Source organism: Acinonyx jubatus, chromosome X, assembly GCF_027475565.1.
Source record: "Acinonyx jubatus isolate Ajub_Pintada_27869175 chromosome X, VMU_Ajub_asm_v1.0, whole genome shotgun sequence".
NCBI lineage: Eukaryota > Metazoa > Chordata > Mammalia > Carnivora > Felidae > Acinonyx > Acinonyx jubatus.
This window is the reverse complement of record NC_069389.1, coordinates 37,767,574-37,785,734: the sequence shown is the minus strand read 5'-3', so window position 1 is coordinate 37,785,734 and position 18,161 is coordinate 37,767,574. Positions and strand designations below refer to the sequence as shown.

At 42.4% G+C, this 18,161-nt stretch overlaps 1 protein-coding gene across 1 annotated transcript in view; it reads left to right on the top strand.

Annotated features, from left to right (window-relative positions):
- MAOB (monoamine oxidase B) overlaps nucleotides 1-18,161 on the top strand; it is a 112,475-nt gene that overhangs the window by 34,493 nt on the left and 59,821 nt on the right. Inside the window, exons 2-3 of the mRNA XM_027054174.2 lie at nucleotides 8,591-8,685; nucleotides 9,907-10,044. Of these exons, the coding sequence (XP_026909975.1) occupies nucleotides 8,591-8,685; nucleotides 9,907-10,044 (233 nt within the window). The remainder of the gene's footprint in view (nucleotides 1-8,590; nucleotides 8,686-9,906; nucleotides 10,045-18,161) is intronic.

The window sequence follows — 18,161 nt, the reverse complement described above, 5'->3', positions numbered from 1 at the left end:
GTCACAGGCATCGGGACCTTTTGTCCCAAAGACCTCAGCACACCTATCCTTAACCAGCTTTGTTCACAAATTTGCCCAGCGGCGTTGCTAATCTTCTCTGTATTATTCCCATGTTAGTATATGTGCCTGCCAAAGTGAGCACAAGCCAGCTTCGTTTCAATCAGCACTTCCTTGTCCCACAAAAATCAGCGTTCTTTTACTAACACCTATTGATGTCACCTAAATTTCATGTGGCACAGGGCAGTCTTTAGACTAGATGCTTTGGGGGTTATGAGATCTCAGCTTTATTTAAAAGCATTGTCCTGTCTCATTTAGATTGTCACAGAATGGGAGGGGCCAAAATTAATCACAGATGAAGAAAGTGAGGCCCTGAACGTCAGGGCCTCCAAGGTCACATAGCCAGACTGTGGCCTATTAGCTATAGAGCTTTTTCTACAAAATGGCGGTGTTCTGCCCTTGTCCTTGAATCCGGCGACATTTTCCTTCTACTCTGGTCATTGCACACTGTTAACTGCCTTGGGCTTTGGCTCACAGAAGTGTTTCAGGGGAGGACAAAGTAAAGCTCCTGGGCTGAGCTCCACACTAGGCTCCCAGAAGATGGAGGGAGGGGCAGACTTTGGCATAGATGAATGAGTCCTTTGTAATTTCATTTCTTCTGGTTACTTGTTACATCTCACCCAGATTTCTTTTCCTTGGCTGTGCCCACATTTTATCCTCTCCTTCCAGAATTCCTAAAATTCGTCATTTCATTTTTGGTGAAAAAAGATGTTTACATGGAGAAATATTCAAGGCAATCTACAGCAGGCCTCTGGCCCTCTTCAGGGCATTTGTAACACCCCAGCTCTTTCAGAGACTAAGATCTAGGGTGTGTGTGAGCCTAAGGGGGAATGATAGCGCTCCAATTTTATATCCTACCTGAAAAAATGTTTGTGATTCTAAAACTCATGCTGGGATTCCATAAGAGGGCCTGTGTCACAGCAATGAGGTATTTCATCCTCCAAGTACAGTCGAGGAAACTATCATGGCATCCTATGATTACCATCCTACGATACTTCCAAAACAGGGTTTTTTAGTATTTAATTTCTCTCCTAATGATTGGATGTATCTCAGGAAAATTGCTCTTCGACCGATGTCTAGGATTTCTAGTAGTAATTATTGTTTCTATAGCACTATTTTCAACATTTGAGGCTAAGCAAATTTAACTCTTTGTTTTCTGCTAATGTCTTCTTCATCTGAGAATTACGTTCTTGGTAATAATGATTGTTGGGATCCCAGTTATTATAACCTATTTTTTTAAGTTTATTTATTTATTTTGAGAGAGCGAGAGAGCCAGGGAGGGGCAAAGAGAGAGGGAGAGAGAGAATCCCAAGCAGTCTCAGTGTTGTCAGCGTAGAGCCTGACACAGGGCTCGATCTCACTAACTGTGAGATCATGACCTGAACCGAGATCAAGAGCCTGACGCTTAACTGACTGAGCCACCCAGATACCCCACCAACTATTATAACGTAGTAAAGATTCTATAATTATTGACTTCTTACTACTGATTGATCGATTGATTTGAATTCCAGTATAATTAATATATGGGGTTCTATTAGTTTCAGATGTACCTTATCATGATTGAACAATTCTGCACATGACTCGGTGCTCATCACATAAATGTACTCTTTGTCTCCTTATTTATACACATTCCATGGAATTTCCAAAAGGATTTGAGGCCAGTGAATGAAACATTTATTTTTTTATAACAAGTTTGTGTGTTACATTCTTCATTTAAAGAAACTGTGACAAAGCTGTAACTTCTGGGTTTGCATTGTTTTTTTCATGGGACTCCATACTGAGGTAACGTGAAAATAAAGTTTGTCTGCCCCAATTACAATATTACAAAAGCTCTCCCACTCTTTTCCAACAACAAAGGGTAAAAACAAAAACTTGGTTCTGGAATAAGACTTACCGTGATTGCTGACATTTTAGGAAATTGTAATCATTTATATATATATAAAGCATGATGAAGAAACCATTTTTATGGCTTTAGACATACTCTCAAAAGCCCTGGAAGCAATCTTATTCTAGTATCATGTGGAGAAAGGTTTCTATGGCAACTCAGGAATGCTTGGTGTCTTTTATCCTTTTCAAGAGCATAAATCATCCTATGGTCCGAGGCTTCAGTAAAAGTCTCTTTTATTTTATAAACTATTGCCATTTGTTTTTCTGATATGTTTTGACGGTCTTAGGGAAAACAGAGCAAAGGGCTTCCAAGAAAGCTTGGAATCTGTTTCGCATTTGCAAGCAAGACGTGAATAGCTTAAATCTAGACTTTGCTTCTTAGTGACTTTCGGTAGCTTGGTCTCTCTTTTCCAAAAAGTGGCGAGTGGTGCATTGTCAGGAAAGACGAGTCGGTCTGTACTTAAGGAGAAGGAGCTATTTGGCCAAAGCACTTCTTAAGGAATAGTTCAGTGGAGGTGACCTTGAGGGCACTGCATTGATCTAGAAGCTTTCAGATCGTCCTGTAATGATAGGGTCTCAGGGCTTTCGGCATGACAAGCTGCAGGTGATTTTTATCCATGTAGCCTTTCCAAGAAAACTAATAAAGATAGATTCTAATTTTAAAATTTGGCATCCCTAGAGAAATTTTTAAACATAGGCCATGTTAAAAAAAAAAAACAGAATTTTTTAAACATAGGCCCTGTATGTTATAGGAAGTAGTGGGACTAGTGAGAAATACATCGGGCCAAGAAACAGAACTGGATTTTAGATCTACCTCTGCCGTAGCTGGTTGTATGAGGCTGAGCAAAAAATAGGAACAATAATGCCGGCCTCACAGGTCATTGTTAAGGACTGAATGGGCGTGAATACAGAAATCTGCAATGCTGTACAAATGTAAGGTGGTTAATATTATCAGTTGGCTGGCTTTCTTTCCAGCTCCTTCCCTTTGAAAAAGTCCAAGGTGTCCTTTACCATTTCCGGTGTCACCAGAGCAAATCAGTTTCAGCGTGTGCAAATATTTTGGTGTCTTATACCATATTAAATACACCCTGTTTACACAGATGCCATCGCCGCCATTTATTTATTTATTTATTTATTTATTTATTGCCTAAGTAATTAAATGTCATCTTTGTGGAAGGGTAGTAAATGAATCCATTCAACAATCACGTAAGGGCCAACCGTGTACTGGCACGGGGGAGACAAAGAACAGATAATTAAATTCTTATCATTCAGGAAATAAGTTTTCTGAGTTTCAAGGCCACAGCGCAGTCTCTTCAGGCAGTGCCCTGCACAAGCTCGCCCGGCTGATGCAGTCAAAGAGGGGATGCGATCCAGCCCACATTTTGCCGGCCCAAGCCACTTGGACCAGTGGGTGCTGCATTTCACCCGAAAGGAAGGACGCCATTTTGAACTTTACCTGCCAGGCGCGTGCCTCTTCTTGTAATTTACACAAAGGCATGGAATGTGCTGGCAGTGGCCTGTGATGTTTAATGGAAGGCTTTCAGTGTTTCACGGTTTAGTATGAGGAAGGCTGCTGGGCATGTTTGTTATCTGAAGTCAGAGCGCCTGCGTTTGAATGTTGACTCAGTCCCTTGGTAGCTGTGAGACCTCGGGCATGTTACTGGGCCTCTCTGTGCTTCACTTTCTACATCTACCCACTTCATAGAGTTGTTGAGAGGATAAACAAATTCTTACATGTAAAACACTTAGAGTAGAAGCTGGCATACACTCAGTGCTCAAAATGTTGGCTGTTTTGTGGTATCTTTACCTGCGTCTCTGTGTTGAAAAGTTCAGCAATTAACAACTGAGTTCCACCTACAAATACCATTTTCCTTTAATGAGTTTATTTCACAAAGGGGATATTTTTCTCCTTAACCCAGACCTTTTGTGTGTGTGTGTGTATTTGCGTTAAATAGCTAAAAGGCATTCTCTTTAGAGACATTAAAGAATCTCACTTCTTTGATCTGAGGGTCACTTGGTTGTTTCCAGAATTTTCTCATAAAGCCTTTTCTTTGTCAGAAGTGACAGAGGTGTTGAAGGCTATTTTCATATTTTTGCCTTTCATCCCTCTTGGGGAAATGCTTGTATCTTTTACCAAGGTTATAAGGTTAGAGATGCTTTGAGGTACAGTAAATTTTTTTGTCAGTTTTGGTTAGCGTGATACTTTTTTTGGTGGGGGAGTGCCTTTAAACTGAGAAAAAGTCCTCCCGTGGTATTGAAGTATTGATGGTTCATAATGTTTTCAAAACAATTAACTTTGCATTTTATTAATAAACATTTTTTAAATGTTTATGTCTTATTTATTTTGAAAGCGAGAGAGCGTGCACGTGAGCGAGGGAGGGGGCAGAGAGAGAGGGAGAGAGAGAATCCCAAGCAGGCTCCGCACTGTCAGCGCAGAGCCCGACGTGGGGCTCAAAGTCACAAACTGAGATCATGACCTGAGCCGAAATCAAGAGTCAGATGCTTAACCAACTAAGCCACCCAGGCGCCCCAATTAACATTGTGTTTTAAAACTCTGAAAAAGTTTTGTTAAGTGTCAGGTTTTGATACGAAGGACGTGAGCCAGATTGACAAAGCAAAGCATGGGGCAAGAGGTGATTGTGTTTTTTCTCTTCCCTCTGCATCCTAACCCCTTCTCTGCTCCTAAAACGCCTTGAAGCACCCCTTCTGTTACCAGCACTGCGTATCTTACCATCTCCTCACATCATCCAACTTCTGGGTTGTTTTTCCGTGACACATAAAAACCTGGAAGCATCGAATGCTAATAATGCTGCACACCACTGATATTTAGATATTTAAAATCATTTGCACGCCTAATCCAAACCGAAGTGTGCAAATGGTCAAGGCAGTCATCACTTTGGTGAAACCTTATCCAAGTAAACTACCTGAGAAGAAAGACACAGTGTTTTTATAATTTCATGGAATTAGGCATCAGTCCATCATTGTGCTGTGCTATTCGTCATTCATCCAAGGAAGCCTCTTTGAGCCCAAACACCGTGGACCCTGCACCATCTGGAGTCTACAAATGAGATGATCTTATCAGGAGCCTGTGCAGGGCACAGAGGAGCTGCTGCTGAATATGCCAGCGATAATCCGTTTGTGAAATATTAATTGATACTGCGCATTAAGTTCTGGTTTAATTAACTTTTTAAAAGCACAAAGCAGGGTTGCCTGCCTGGGTGGCTCAGCCGATTAAGCATCGGACTTTGGCTCGGGTCATGATCTCACGGTCCGTGGGTTCGAGCCCCGCGTCGGGCTCTGTGCTGACAGCTCGGAGCCTGGAGCCTGCTTCGGATTTTGTGTCTCCCTCTCTTTCTGCCCCTCCCTGGCTCATGCTCTCTCTTTTTCTCTCTCTCAAAAATAAACATTAAAAAAAATTAAAAAAAAAAAGAAGTACTCCTAGGGACTCCTCTCTGATGACTGGGGAAAGGACTGATAGTTTAGCCGATGGAAGAATTAATAAGCCAAGCAATGAACTCTACAGAGCTGTCCAGCCTATGACAGGACTCTTTCTCAAGAGTTCATGTCTCTGCCGATTTGGGGGAACTTGAAACGCATTTTGCCATAGAACAAAAATATGAGGGATGGTGCATTCTCTGGGAGGTCTGGGGATTTTAAAATGCAATACTAGGGGCAAAAAAGAAAAAAAAAAGCCCAAATCAGAAAGTAGCAGAAATATATTTGCCCTAAAACACCAGACAGTGTCATGGGCGCTGTTTAAACACTTAAGCAATCATTTCCTGACACGTTAAAAAACTACAGCAGTTTCTTTTTAAACAGAAAATAACAGGCACTGTCATAAAACACAGCATTCATTTTATTCCGTGTGAGGCACTTTATAAGCAAAGCTCATCTGATCTTCACAGTGCTGAAAAAAAAATTTTTTTAAGAAAAAATGGAGGTTTAAAGACATTCACTGACTTGCCGTTGATTACACAATCAGTAAACAGCAGCGTCAGATTTCAGCCCCAAACCTGAACTCTTAACTACTATCCTTGAACCAAAGAGGAAAAATGAAAAATACAGTAACTGCATTACAGTGAGTCACATGAAATATCTTAAAGCATTCCGCTGTCCATCTAAATATAAGAATCTTAAAGTGCCAGTTTTTCTTATACATGGATATTTAACTTTTGTAACCCATTTAAGAGCGAGCTTATAATTGCTTTGTACTTTTAATTTTTTCAGCGTTTATTTATTTATTGAGAGAAAGACAGAGCGTGAGCTGGGGAGTGGCGGAGAGAGACACAGAATCCGAAGCAGGTTCCAGGCTCTGAGCTGTCAGCACAGTGCCTGACGCAGGGCTCAAACTCACAGACCATGAGATCATGACCTGAGCCAAAGTGGGATGCTTAACCGACTGAGAGCCACCCAGGCGCCCCCTGGAGAGCTGCTTCTTAGTCTTAATCGCCTCCTGACCAGACTCCCAAATCCTCCGTTTCTTAAGTCTTCTGAAATTCCCATCTCCTAAACCACAGTGACTTCTTTAAGCCACCCATAATCGGACCAATTATTTTCCAAATCCATTTTTGCCACTTGATGTCCGACAAGCAATTGAACACCCCACCTCCACACTCCCCCCACGGTGAATATTAAGCAAATTGTGAGGTATTTCCAACCACATACCCTCGTATTGCCCTGTTTAAAGATATTTTTGTAAGTTTCTGGGTATGACTTTTTAAGGCACACAAGCACAGAGAACTGTCTATTGAATGGTTTGATAAGACCCTGGCTTGTTTTAATAACTGTTCGTGTTTAGCATCAGATACTGTTGGGTAACTGCACAGACCAAAAGACAGTGCCTTTTGTGGAACAGAAAATGCTAGCATGTGTGAGTGATGTTGTATTTCATTCTGAACCCTTTTGTTTAAGCCCGGGCGTGCTCAGCGGGTCTGTCTGAATTCCTTGATAACAGCGGTTACTATGGCTGCGTGTTATTTCATATTTCATTTGCTGAACTGATGCTTGATAAGAGAAATGGCATTGAATCGTCTGCAATTTTGAAATTGCGTTCTATCTAAATAGAAATGTTTTCTCCTTTTTTTATCCTCATGGAGGTCGAATTAGCACTGGGGTTAAAAATCCAAGCCTTATATTTCTAAATGAGGATGTGCAATCCCGTATGCACTGCGTGGGTGGTTGGGGACTTTGGGACTCTAACTCTGCCACCAGCTGAAAGCCTCCTGCCTCCAAGGACAGGGCATGGAAGACAGATTAACTCCAATAATGAAATGTCAGATCAGATCAGCCTTTTTTTCTAAAAAAAAAAAAATGGGTTTCCTCTTTTGGGGTAGCTGATAGACAATGAACAGAGCCCCGACTTTTCTTTATGGCTTTTACGGGTGGGCTCATATTTTATGTTTTATGGATTCTTATCGGACCACAAGATACAAGTGTGTTTTAAAAATGTGTTGATCCAAATAAAGTAAAAAATATCTTTTGAAATGTAATTTCCCCCCGGCGCAGAAATGGGAAGATGCCATCTCTGGAGACAATGGCCGGGAGGCTCGGTGGAAAACAGTGCGTGTGGTTATGAATCCTGACCCGGGAGTGAAACTGCCTGGCTTGGCTTTGCTGGCTCGACGTGAGACCTTGTGTGTTTCAGTGTCCTCGGCCATAAAATGGAAAGATCAACAGTGCCTTTTCTCAATGGGTTTTTGTGAGAATTCACTGAATTAATATATAAAAACACTTAGAACAGGGTCTCAAATGGTAGGGAGTATGATATGAGTATTAGCTCTTTTTATAGGAATCTTTCTCTCTCTCTCTCTCTTTTACTTTGCACCCAGCGGGGTCTAAAAATCCCAGAACTATTATTTTTGAAAGACAAGATAGAAGCCAGTTTCATTTCTCTGTAATGCACAGCGTCTTGGCATTTCCTCGATTTTGTTTGTTCTCAGAAAGCAAATGATTAAGGTAATTAGAACTGAGGAAATTCAGTCATCATGGTAAGGGCTCCAGAGCTCTCCTGTCTGCGAAAGATCTTACTGAGCTATGTAAGGTGGTTTTAAAGATGCACGATTTTAAGATCTCCGAGGTCAAAAACTACACCTAGGGAGGCCTGGGTGGCTCAGTCGGTTGCGTGTCCGACTCTTGATTTTGGCTCAGGTCATGATCCCGGGGTCATGGGATCGAGCCCCTCAGAGGGGCTGCTTCGGATTCTCTCTCTCTTTCTCTGCCCCTCTCTGCCACTTGCTGTCTGTCTGTCTGTCTCTCTCTTTCTAAAATTAAAATTAAAAGAAAAAAAAAGAGAAATAAGTCAACGGCTACATTTGGTCTGGTGTTGACTGGGGCTTGTGCATTTAAGTGTGGCCTTGTGTTTCCGTTTGTACTGTCAGATAGACATTTTGATACAGTGACCAAGGATGTTTTTAAGATTTGAGACATTTACCAAAAACGAAATCCCTTTTGTTCTTGCTAGAAAAGACCAGTTGGTTTCCCATTCTTGGAATCTGGGCCTCTATTGAGAAACCCCAGCCACCTGTAAGGTGCACGTAACGGTAGGCCATGTGTGTGAGCCATCGTGGGCTTTTCTCATCGACGTTAACATGAGGCGCTTACCCGGAATCCCTGTGAGGTCTTTGATGGTGATTGTATTTTCTCCCAGGTATGGCGGCAGCCAAGCTTCTGCATGACTCTGGCCTGAATGTGGTTGTTCTGGAAGCCCGGGACCGAGTAGGAGGCAGGACTTACACCATCAGGGTAAGTAAGACATTAAGGATGGGATGGAGAAATGTAGGACGGAAGCGGAGTTACTGCGTCTTTTTTTTTTCTCCTTTCTAGAAGTCTTGAATTTCATTTGACTCTTACTAAAAGAAACATTCTCCACAGCTTCTCAATGTGCTACCTTTTCCACATGTGCTTCTGTCTCTTTTCTTACCTCATGATGCCCCATAAATTATTGCACCAATAAGGAGGTGTTTGGAATACATCAGTAAATAAACTAAAGATTCCCGCCTTTGTGAAAGTTATGTTATCTTCGGGGACAGGGGGAGCTAGACAACAAAAGAAAACAAGAAACACCTTCTGTGGTGTCCCGGCTGATAGGTATCTGGTTATGCCTGGACATGTTCAGACATAGGGAGCTTTTGTGGTTACTTCTTCAGAGATTGGTCCTTCGTCATTGGAAACCAAACTGATTTGTAACCATATGGAAAACTTGTTTATGAACATAGGAGAGCAATTTCAAAGGTTCACATTATGGCCAAAATATTCCCTGATGCTATCTTTCAAATGTCTGGATTAACCACAGAAGTGATCATTTCCTTTCTTCGTTTTTCTCTAGCATTAAGTGGCTCAAAATTAGCCTGGAGTACCAAGTAAAGAGAAATGCATCAACGATTCATAGCTTACAAATTCAAGGCACTAGAAAACAAACCATGAGGTGGTATATATTGTGAGTGATGGCATTCAGAAGTCTCCTGCCTATTTAAAATTCAATCCAGGGGCACCTGGGTGGCCCAGTTGGTTAAGCGTCTGACTTCGACTCAAGTCATAATCTCACGGCTCATGAGTTTGATCCCCATGTCGGGCTCCGTGCTGCCAGCCCAGAGCCTGGAACCTGCTTTGGATTCTTTGTCTCTCTCTCTCTCTCTCTCTCTCCCTCTCTCTCTCTCTCTCTCTCTCTCTCTGCCCTTCCCCCACTCACACTCTGTCTCTCTCTCCCTCAAGAATAAATAAACCTTAAAAAAAAAAAAAAGTAAAGTTCAATCCAGTTTGCTTTAAATTGCAGAATGGTTTAAGGACAGGTAAGTCACATGAACGAAGTACAGTTGAAAATAGAATCCCATTTTCCACGGATACACCTCAAGGTCTGTGAAATACCCATTTGTTGATTTCAGAGCTCTTTTTTTTTTTTTTTTTAATCTGGGAAGAACATTTCCGCCAATATTTATTTCTGGTTTTTTTTCCCTGGGAAAACAGAACCAAGAGGTTAAATATGTGGACCTCGGAGGATCTTATGTTGGGCCAACTCAGAATCGAATCTTAAGATTAGCCAAGGAGCTGGGATTGGAGACCTACAAAGTGAATGAAGTGGAACATCTCATCCACCATGTAAAGGTAGGCCTGGGCCAGCCTTTGAAAGGTTTGAAGACTTCTCTATGGGTCTTTCCATATATGAATTCCAGATCCTTCACTCAGAGAATCTACTGTAGTCCTCAATGATGTATGTGTATTTTATAAGTGTATTTTAACCATTGTGAAAATGTTTTCGCTGCCACCAAAGTAGAATTAAGATGAGAATTCTAACCTATTTGGGAAGGTTGTTGACAAAGCGGCATTGCCCATTTGGCAAAACGTTTCACAAAACCAAGAGAGAAAAAAATGCAGTCGATTTATTAAGTGCCTCTATTTAAATATCTGGGTTCTTTCATGTGATACAAAAACCTGAGTACAGTTTTATAAAGGCTGCCCTAGACTTCATGTTGTAAAGAGTATTTGTAGTATGCCTAACGTAATATTTTGAAATTTGTCATTGTATTCTACATATCATTAAAGGTTAGTCTTCTTTGGTGATTTACATAAAAGTGGCTCAAGTCCCAAATTCCATCTATTGTGGGGAACCTCCATTGATCTCCCCAAAATTTCTGTGAGTTGACTGGGTCTCCCATTCCCATGATCATTTGTGGCTCATGGTTCTTGCTTCCATGATGCCTCTGCTCATTCACATCCTATGGCCTGTGACTCTTTCTCTTCCCTTCGCTTTATGCCAGCCTGTGTTCAAATTCACCTCTTCATCTTGATTTTCTTCAGACCACCTCAAGCATTTGTGTGCGACACACTTGACTGAAGTTTTGAGTTCTGGGGCTGGGAGGTTTAATTGCAGAAACAAACAGCTAAGGATCGAATATTGGACATTGTTACTCTAATAAGCTATTAGACCAGTGAGCCCCCGGGGATTTCTTACCGGCCACACTTCTCTGTACATCCAAGTCACCCACCATGGTGATGTCTCCAGACTCCTGTCATATCTCCCTGATCCTTGTTTTCCCGGCATCGTTGTCTTCGTCCAAAAAGTCACTGTTGTTTTCTGACCAACAGAGTCACCTGTTCTGGGCCCCATCCTGGAGTCCCATAGAAGAACTGTTAGAGGTTTTGAACTTCAGCTTTTCCTCTCTTCCATACTTGCCTTTGTAGGTGGAAGTGAGAATACAGAGACATACTCCTCCGTGGTAGACATCCTCCCTTTAGAAGACAGAAGAAACTAGCGGCAGGCAGTTTTGATTTATATTCACAATGTTGACACCCTGATATTCTTTGTGAGTGATAATATCAAGAAGGACAAATAACAGACCATACGTTATGAGTCATTTAATAAAAGAGGAAATAAACATCTACATGCGGGTAAAAGATTTCCTTAATTTTTACATAAATGTTTGGTTGACCTTCAGATTTTGTCTTATAAGCCTTTTCGCCTTGCTTTCCATCTGTGTCTAGCAGAAGAAGGGACACATGAATTAGAAATGAAAATGTAGCATGGTGATAGTGCGATTTGTTGAGCATCAATCCACAAGCTTAGCAAAGATCTTTCATTGGGTTCCTTGCTTTTATTTTTATTTTTTTAAATGTTTTTTATTTTTGAGAGACAGAGAGAGAGCATGAGCAGGGGAGGGGCAGAGAGAGAGGGAGACACAGAATCCGAAGCAGGCTCCAGGCTCTGAGCTGCGAGCACAGAGCCCGATGCGGGGCTCGAACTCACGGACTGTGAGATGATGACCTGAGCCAAAGTCGGACGCTCAACTGACTGAGCCACCCAGGAGCCCCGGGTTCCTTGCTTTTAAATGTAGGTCACACTGACTGATTTCTTCGACTTCCCAGAACACTAGGATCTCTTTTAGGTTTTTCCAGACAAAGGAAACGATGTTACGGTGAAATGATTTTTCAGGGCTATGGCCAGACGTGCTGCTTTCTTAGACGATTTCAAATAATCTATGTGCAGCTAAGAAAAAAATACAAATAATTAATCAGTATCCCTGACTTGATACAGGGTAAATACATATGCCGACAGTGTTCCTTATGAAATTTCAAATAAATGCCATTGCGTTTTAATTATCACAAAAGTACAAATATAATTAGAAAAGGTGGGTAAAGGACAACAACTTAAAAACCCTTCCATGATCCTATCTAGAGAAAATCATGCTACGTATTCTTTGGTTCATAGATTTTCATATTCCTGCATTGCTATTTTCTGACCTCTACTGGAAGAAATGAGAAATATCAGTACACTTAAAAATATGGCATACATATGCATATATGTATATGTATTTGACATACTGACTTACTCTAATTAATTCTCACTGCCAGGACAATTGAAACGCTAATGAGGCTACATGAAGGTCTTTTTCAGTGTGGATAGAGGTGCTAATTTGACCTCCTGTGGTCATATCCAGTGAGGAGCTGCATTATAATAAATGATAAAGACCTGATACCTAAGAAGTCCTCCCAAAACTAAATATTTGTCCTCCACCATCACCACCTCCATGTCTCTGCTAGCATGTCATTTTTTTTTTTTTTTTTGCTTAATGTTTATATTTATTTTTAAGACAGAGAGAGACAGAGCATGAGCAGGGGAGGGACAGAGAGTGAGGGAGACACAGAATCCGAAGCAGGCTCCAGGCTACAAGCTGTCAGCCCAGAGCCCCTCGCGGGGCTCGAACTCATCAACCGCGAGATCGTGACCTGAGCCGAAGTCGGATGCTCAATCGACTGAGCCACCCAAGCGCCCCTCATTTTTCTTATTTTTAACCTGTGAAAGCATTTTGGGTGGCTATATCCATTTCTGGAATCACTGATAACAACTCTAGTGTTCTATCTCCTACTACATGCCAAAGAATATCGTTCAGAAATTTGTCTCCTCTGTCTTGGTAGGCAGTACTGTAGGCGTTTGGATGTTACTCTCTCTTGCCTATTTCAATAACTACTGTTCCCGAGTGCAAAGTATGGTTCACGCATATATATAGTACATTTGTGCCTTGTTTCATCAGATTTTTTTACATGGACGTTAATGGAAGACAGTTTTATGGGCAGCTTTAATACCATTTGGCTAAGGAATTTGACTATGTTGCAACCAGCAGTTTCAAATTGAAACTGGCGAGGGACACCTGAGTGGCTCAGTCAGTTGAGGGTCTGCCTCTTGATTTTGGCTCAGATCATGATCCCAGGATCGTGGGATGAAACCTTGAGTCGGACTTCGAACTAAGCATGGAACCTGCTTAAGATTCTCTCTCTCTCCCCCTCTCCCCACTCATGCACTCTCTTTCTCAAAAACAAACAAACAATCAATGAAACAAACAAACATAAAGAAACTGGTGAAATGGAGCTACTCATAAAAGCAGGAGGGTCCAGGGACACCTGGGTGGCTCAGTCGGTTAACTGTCCAACTCTTGATACTGGCGCGGGTCATGATCTCATGGTTCATGAGTTAGAGCCCCGAATCACGCTCTGCGCTGGCAGCATGGAGCCTGATTGGGATTCTCTCTCTCTCCCTCGCTCTCTTCCCCTCCCCCACTTGCATTTTCTCTCTCTCTCTCTCTCTCTTTCTTTCTCTCTGTCCTCTCTCAAAATAAATAAATTAACTTTAAAGAAAAAAAGCAGGAGGGTCCAGCATCTCCCAATGGGCTAGCTCTCCAAAGGAAGGGTGTCTTTCTCAAGAAATGATGACTCCCAGTATCACCAGTTCCCTGGCATCTGTGGAAGAAATAGTCTGCTGATAGATGGGGTATGTTCATGCCATGCCCCATAACCAGCATCCACACGCTCTTGGTTTGCTGTGATATGCAGCCTCTGTCCTGTCTGCCTCCGATCTGTCAGAAATGTTTATTACTACTGAGCGGCATTCACTTTTAGTACTACAATAGATCTGTCTTACGTGGCTAAAATGTGGTTTTCTAAAGCCTTGCTCGTGAATAAAAGATGTGATCTCAAGCTATGTTGGGATTTAATTATCAGTGGGAAAAGCGATGACTTCAGCTCATGTCTTTATAATTTAGAAGGTGTTTTCCTCACTTCCAAAATCTGTAACGTGGCGGTTAGTGCTTAACAGTACTGAAATTTTTAATCTGTTTTGCATGCTAATTTCATTTTTTAAATATTTTTTAGTGTTTATTTTTGAGAGGGAGAGAGAGAGAGAGAGAGAGCACAAGCAGGGGAGGGGCAGAGAGAGAGAGGGAGACACAGAATCTGAAACAGGCTCCAGGATCTGACCTGCCAGCACAGAGCCCAACGCGGGGCTTGAACTCACGAACCGTGAGATCATGACCCGAGCTGAAGTTGGCCGCTTAACCTTAGACTGAGCCACCCAGGCACCCCTGGTCATGCTAATGTCTGCTAGTATAGTTTAGAAGGCAGCTGTGTAGATACCTTGAAAGCGACTTGTAAAACTTGTTCCCTTTTGGGGACTATCTCATAATTAAAAAAAAAAAGACAAAAAATAAAAACTTAACAAGGATCTTCACGATATTTTGATTTATACCCCTTTCTCTTTCATTGTGTGTGTGTGTTTGCGTGCGTGCGTGTGTGGTGGTTCTCATTCATCTTTTTGTTCTCTTGGGCTCGTCTCTTAAAGAAAGTGGAGAAAAGTCTCGTACAATTTAGGCTGTCGGCAAATACAGTTTCTCTGTTTCAGAAACTTCTGTAAGTCTGAACTTTGGAACCAGAGTCTAGTCAAACATGAAACTGCTTTAGCCCAACTCCACACTGATAATCCTTTCCAAACCTCAGCCATCTGGAGAAACTGAGGTGGGGGCGGGGGGGGGGAAGATCCTCTGGTCTTAGTCTGCTTCCCAGCAGGCAGAAGCCAAGCTCATTGTTAACGTCCCTTGTGTGTATGTCTGGGGTCAGCCTCAGTGCTCGAGGCCTGTGAATGAGACCCCTCTCACATATATTGCACCATTTGGCTCAGCACCTGTTTATTGGGAACCCGGAAATCCACTGGAAAATACCACACGCAAGAAGCACATAAAAGACAGAGAACGGAGACTGGATCTCTATCAACAAGACCTGTTATGTGAATTTCTCCAAAGAGATCACAGGTGCTGAAATGCCTATCCGTTTTGGGGAACAGCAACGGAAGGAGAGCCCAGGGGCCCCTGGGTGGCTCAGTCGGTTAAGCTTCTGACTCTTGATATTGGCTCAGGTCATGATCTCACCATTCATGGGATCGAGACCCATGCTGGGCTCTGCACTGACAGCGTGGAGCCTGCTTGGGATTCTCTGTCTTCTCTCTCTGCCCCTCCCCCACTCCTCCCTCCCTCCCTCTCTTCTCTCTCTCACTCAAAATAAATAACTCAACTTTAAAAAAAGAATGAGAGGGGTGCCTGGGTGGCTCAGTCGGTTGAGCGTCCGACTTCGGCTCAGGTCATGATCTCACGGTCCGTGAGTTCGAGCCCTGCGTCAGGCTCTGTGCTGACAGCCCGGAGCCTGGAGCCTGCTTCGGATTCTGTGTGTGTGTCTCTCTCTCTGCCCCTCGCCCACTGATTCTCTCTGTCTCTCTCTCTGTCTCTCTGTCAAAAATAAATAAACATTGAAAAAATATTTTTAATAAATAGAAAGAATGAGAGCCCAAATACTGAGAAATAAAATTTTCAAATTAACATTGCATTTGGCAAACAGAAACTATCCTGTCGTGCAGGACCTCAGCATCTCTCAGAAATCAGCAAATCAGAAGTGTTGGGTCTTCTTCGGGCTCTTAATATTCCCTTCTCCACACCTTTATCTCCAGTCCTATTAATCCAGGGAAGCCTGGATCAAAGTCCAAAGTGCACTCGCTTCTCTTATGATGACAGAAGCCCCCGGGAACAGGTTAGACAAACTCTTGTATTTCACACAGGAACAGCTGCCCATTTCGCATGAACTTCACACATGCCACACAGAGCTCACTGGCTCCGAGAGTCTGCCCTAGCCGAGATGGGCTTTGGGAACCTTCTTTTCCTCTCCTACCTATATGCCAAGACATTTCTTTTTTTGCTGGAGACAAATATCTCTTAATCATCGTGGGAGATTTTTTTTTCAATGTGGAGAATAGTCATTTCCTCTTCAGCAAGTGGAACCCATTTGTCTAGTGATCATTCTGAAGCTTATTTTAAGTTGTTCAAGAAACCATAATGCCCATTTGTGTTATTTAGAAAATACGGTGGGGGTGCCCGGGTGGATCAGTCAGTTAAGCGTCCGACTTCAGCTCAGGTGAGGATCTTGTGGTTCACGAGTTTGAGCCCCGCATCGGGCACTGTGCTGACAGCTCAGATCCTGGAGCCTGCTTTGGATTTTGTGTCTCCCTCTCTCTCTGCCCCTCCCCTGCTCATACTCTGTCTCTCTCTCATAAATAAATAAAACATTAAAAAAAATTTTTAAATAAAAAAAAGAAAATACAGCGGCTTTTTGGCATGTAATAATTCGCCGAAAATTATGCTTTCAATGGCTGCATTTGGAGCACTATTTTGAGATAGGAGATGAATTTATTCTAGGGCCTCAAGGTTTCCATTTGGAACTGAATTTATGATAAAATCAGTAAGCGTATTCTCTACGTACAAACATATACATATGCACATTCAGATAAACTTAAGAGGGGCTAGAGTTGTGGATAGCACAGAGTTACTTTTAGATCTAACCTGCTGAAGGTGGAGGGCAGAGAATGTATAGAATTAAGTTACAGTGGGGTGCCTGGGTGGCTCAGTTGCTTAAGCATCCAACTTCGGCTCAGGTCATGATTTCACGGTCGGTCTGTGAGTTCAAGCCCCGCGTCGGGCTCTGTGCCAACAGCTCAGAGCCCGGAGCCTGCTTCCGATTCTGTGTCTCCCTCCCTCTCTGCCCCTCCACCATTCATGCTTTGTGTCTCTCTGTCTTAAAAATAAATAAACATTTTAAAAAATTAAAAAAAAATTCAGTTACGGTGCCACATTTTACAGCCAGTGTACCGTGTCATCATGGGGTGTGGCCAAGTAGTCCAAGGAAGATGCAAGGAAAGGGTCGCATCTTGCCAAAGAACGGTGGCGAATAAGGGCAACCTTGTCACAGGTCAAAGAGCGTTAGCCTGCACGAACCGAGGGAATGACAGGACGTACAAAATGGCCTAAACTTGCCTTTCTCGTGGCCCTTGCTACAACCAGCAAATAATAACAATGGTAACACTACTGGGATATGGACGTCTGGCTCCTACCAAGTACGTGATTTTACACATGCCGTCTAATTGGTGAGTCCCAAATAACCAGAAGTTATTTGGTTGTGAACTCAAAGTTTTGGCCCCATTTCACAGGTAAGAACATAAAGGCTAAAGCGATTAATTGCATATGGCAGAAAGCGATGGGTTCAGAGCATGAACCAAGGTCTTGGGGTGCCAGAAATACACCATAAGGAGTTTGCCGTCCCCTGGATGAGAAGCTTTCCATGGTTTCCTTCTGAGCCCCAGCCCCTGGCTTGCCCGCCTGCCTTCCTTCCAAATGTACACTCTCGCATCTTAGAAAAATCCAATTCAACATTTTCCTTTCCTTAAAATTTTCTGCAGTTGACTACAGTTACTCCACTGGTTCCTTCCCAAGCCCTGTTTCTTCCTCACTTTCCTGATTATACTTTCTCACAAACCCTGTTGGAAAGTAAGATGAATAGCGTTCCATTATTTGTGCTTCAAGATTACACACACACATACATACACACACACAGCATATTTTGCTTATATTTAAAATTCTTGGATCCCTATTTTCATACTTTCACATTAAGAAAGTTTTTAGGTCTGGAGCACCTGGCTTGCTCAGTCGGTTAAGCGTCCGACTTCGGCTCAGGTCATGATCTTGCAGTTCATGAGTTCGAGCCCCACATTGGGCCCTGTGCTGACAGCTCAGAGCCTGGAGCCTGCTTCGGATTCTGTGTCTCCCTCTCTCTCTGCCTTTCCTTTGCTCATGCTCTGTCTCTCTCTCTCTCTCTCTCTCTCTCTCTCCTTCAAAAATAAATAAATACTAAAAAAATTTTTTAAGAAGGAAAGTTTTTAGGTCTGCTTTTTCACTCGTAAATATTTCACAAATACTCTCCAATGTCGTTAAAAGTTCTTTGTTAAAAAAAAAGTTCTTTATAGATCCCATTTTATTTCTTTTTAATTTTTAAAATGTTTATTTATTTTTGAGAGAGAGACAGACAGACTGTGAAAGGGGCAGGGGCAGAGAGAGAGGGAGACACAGCATCCGAAGCAG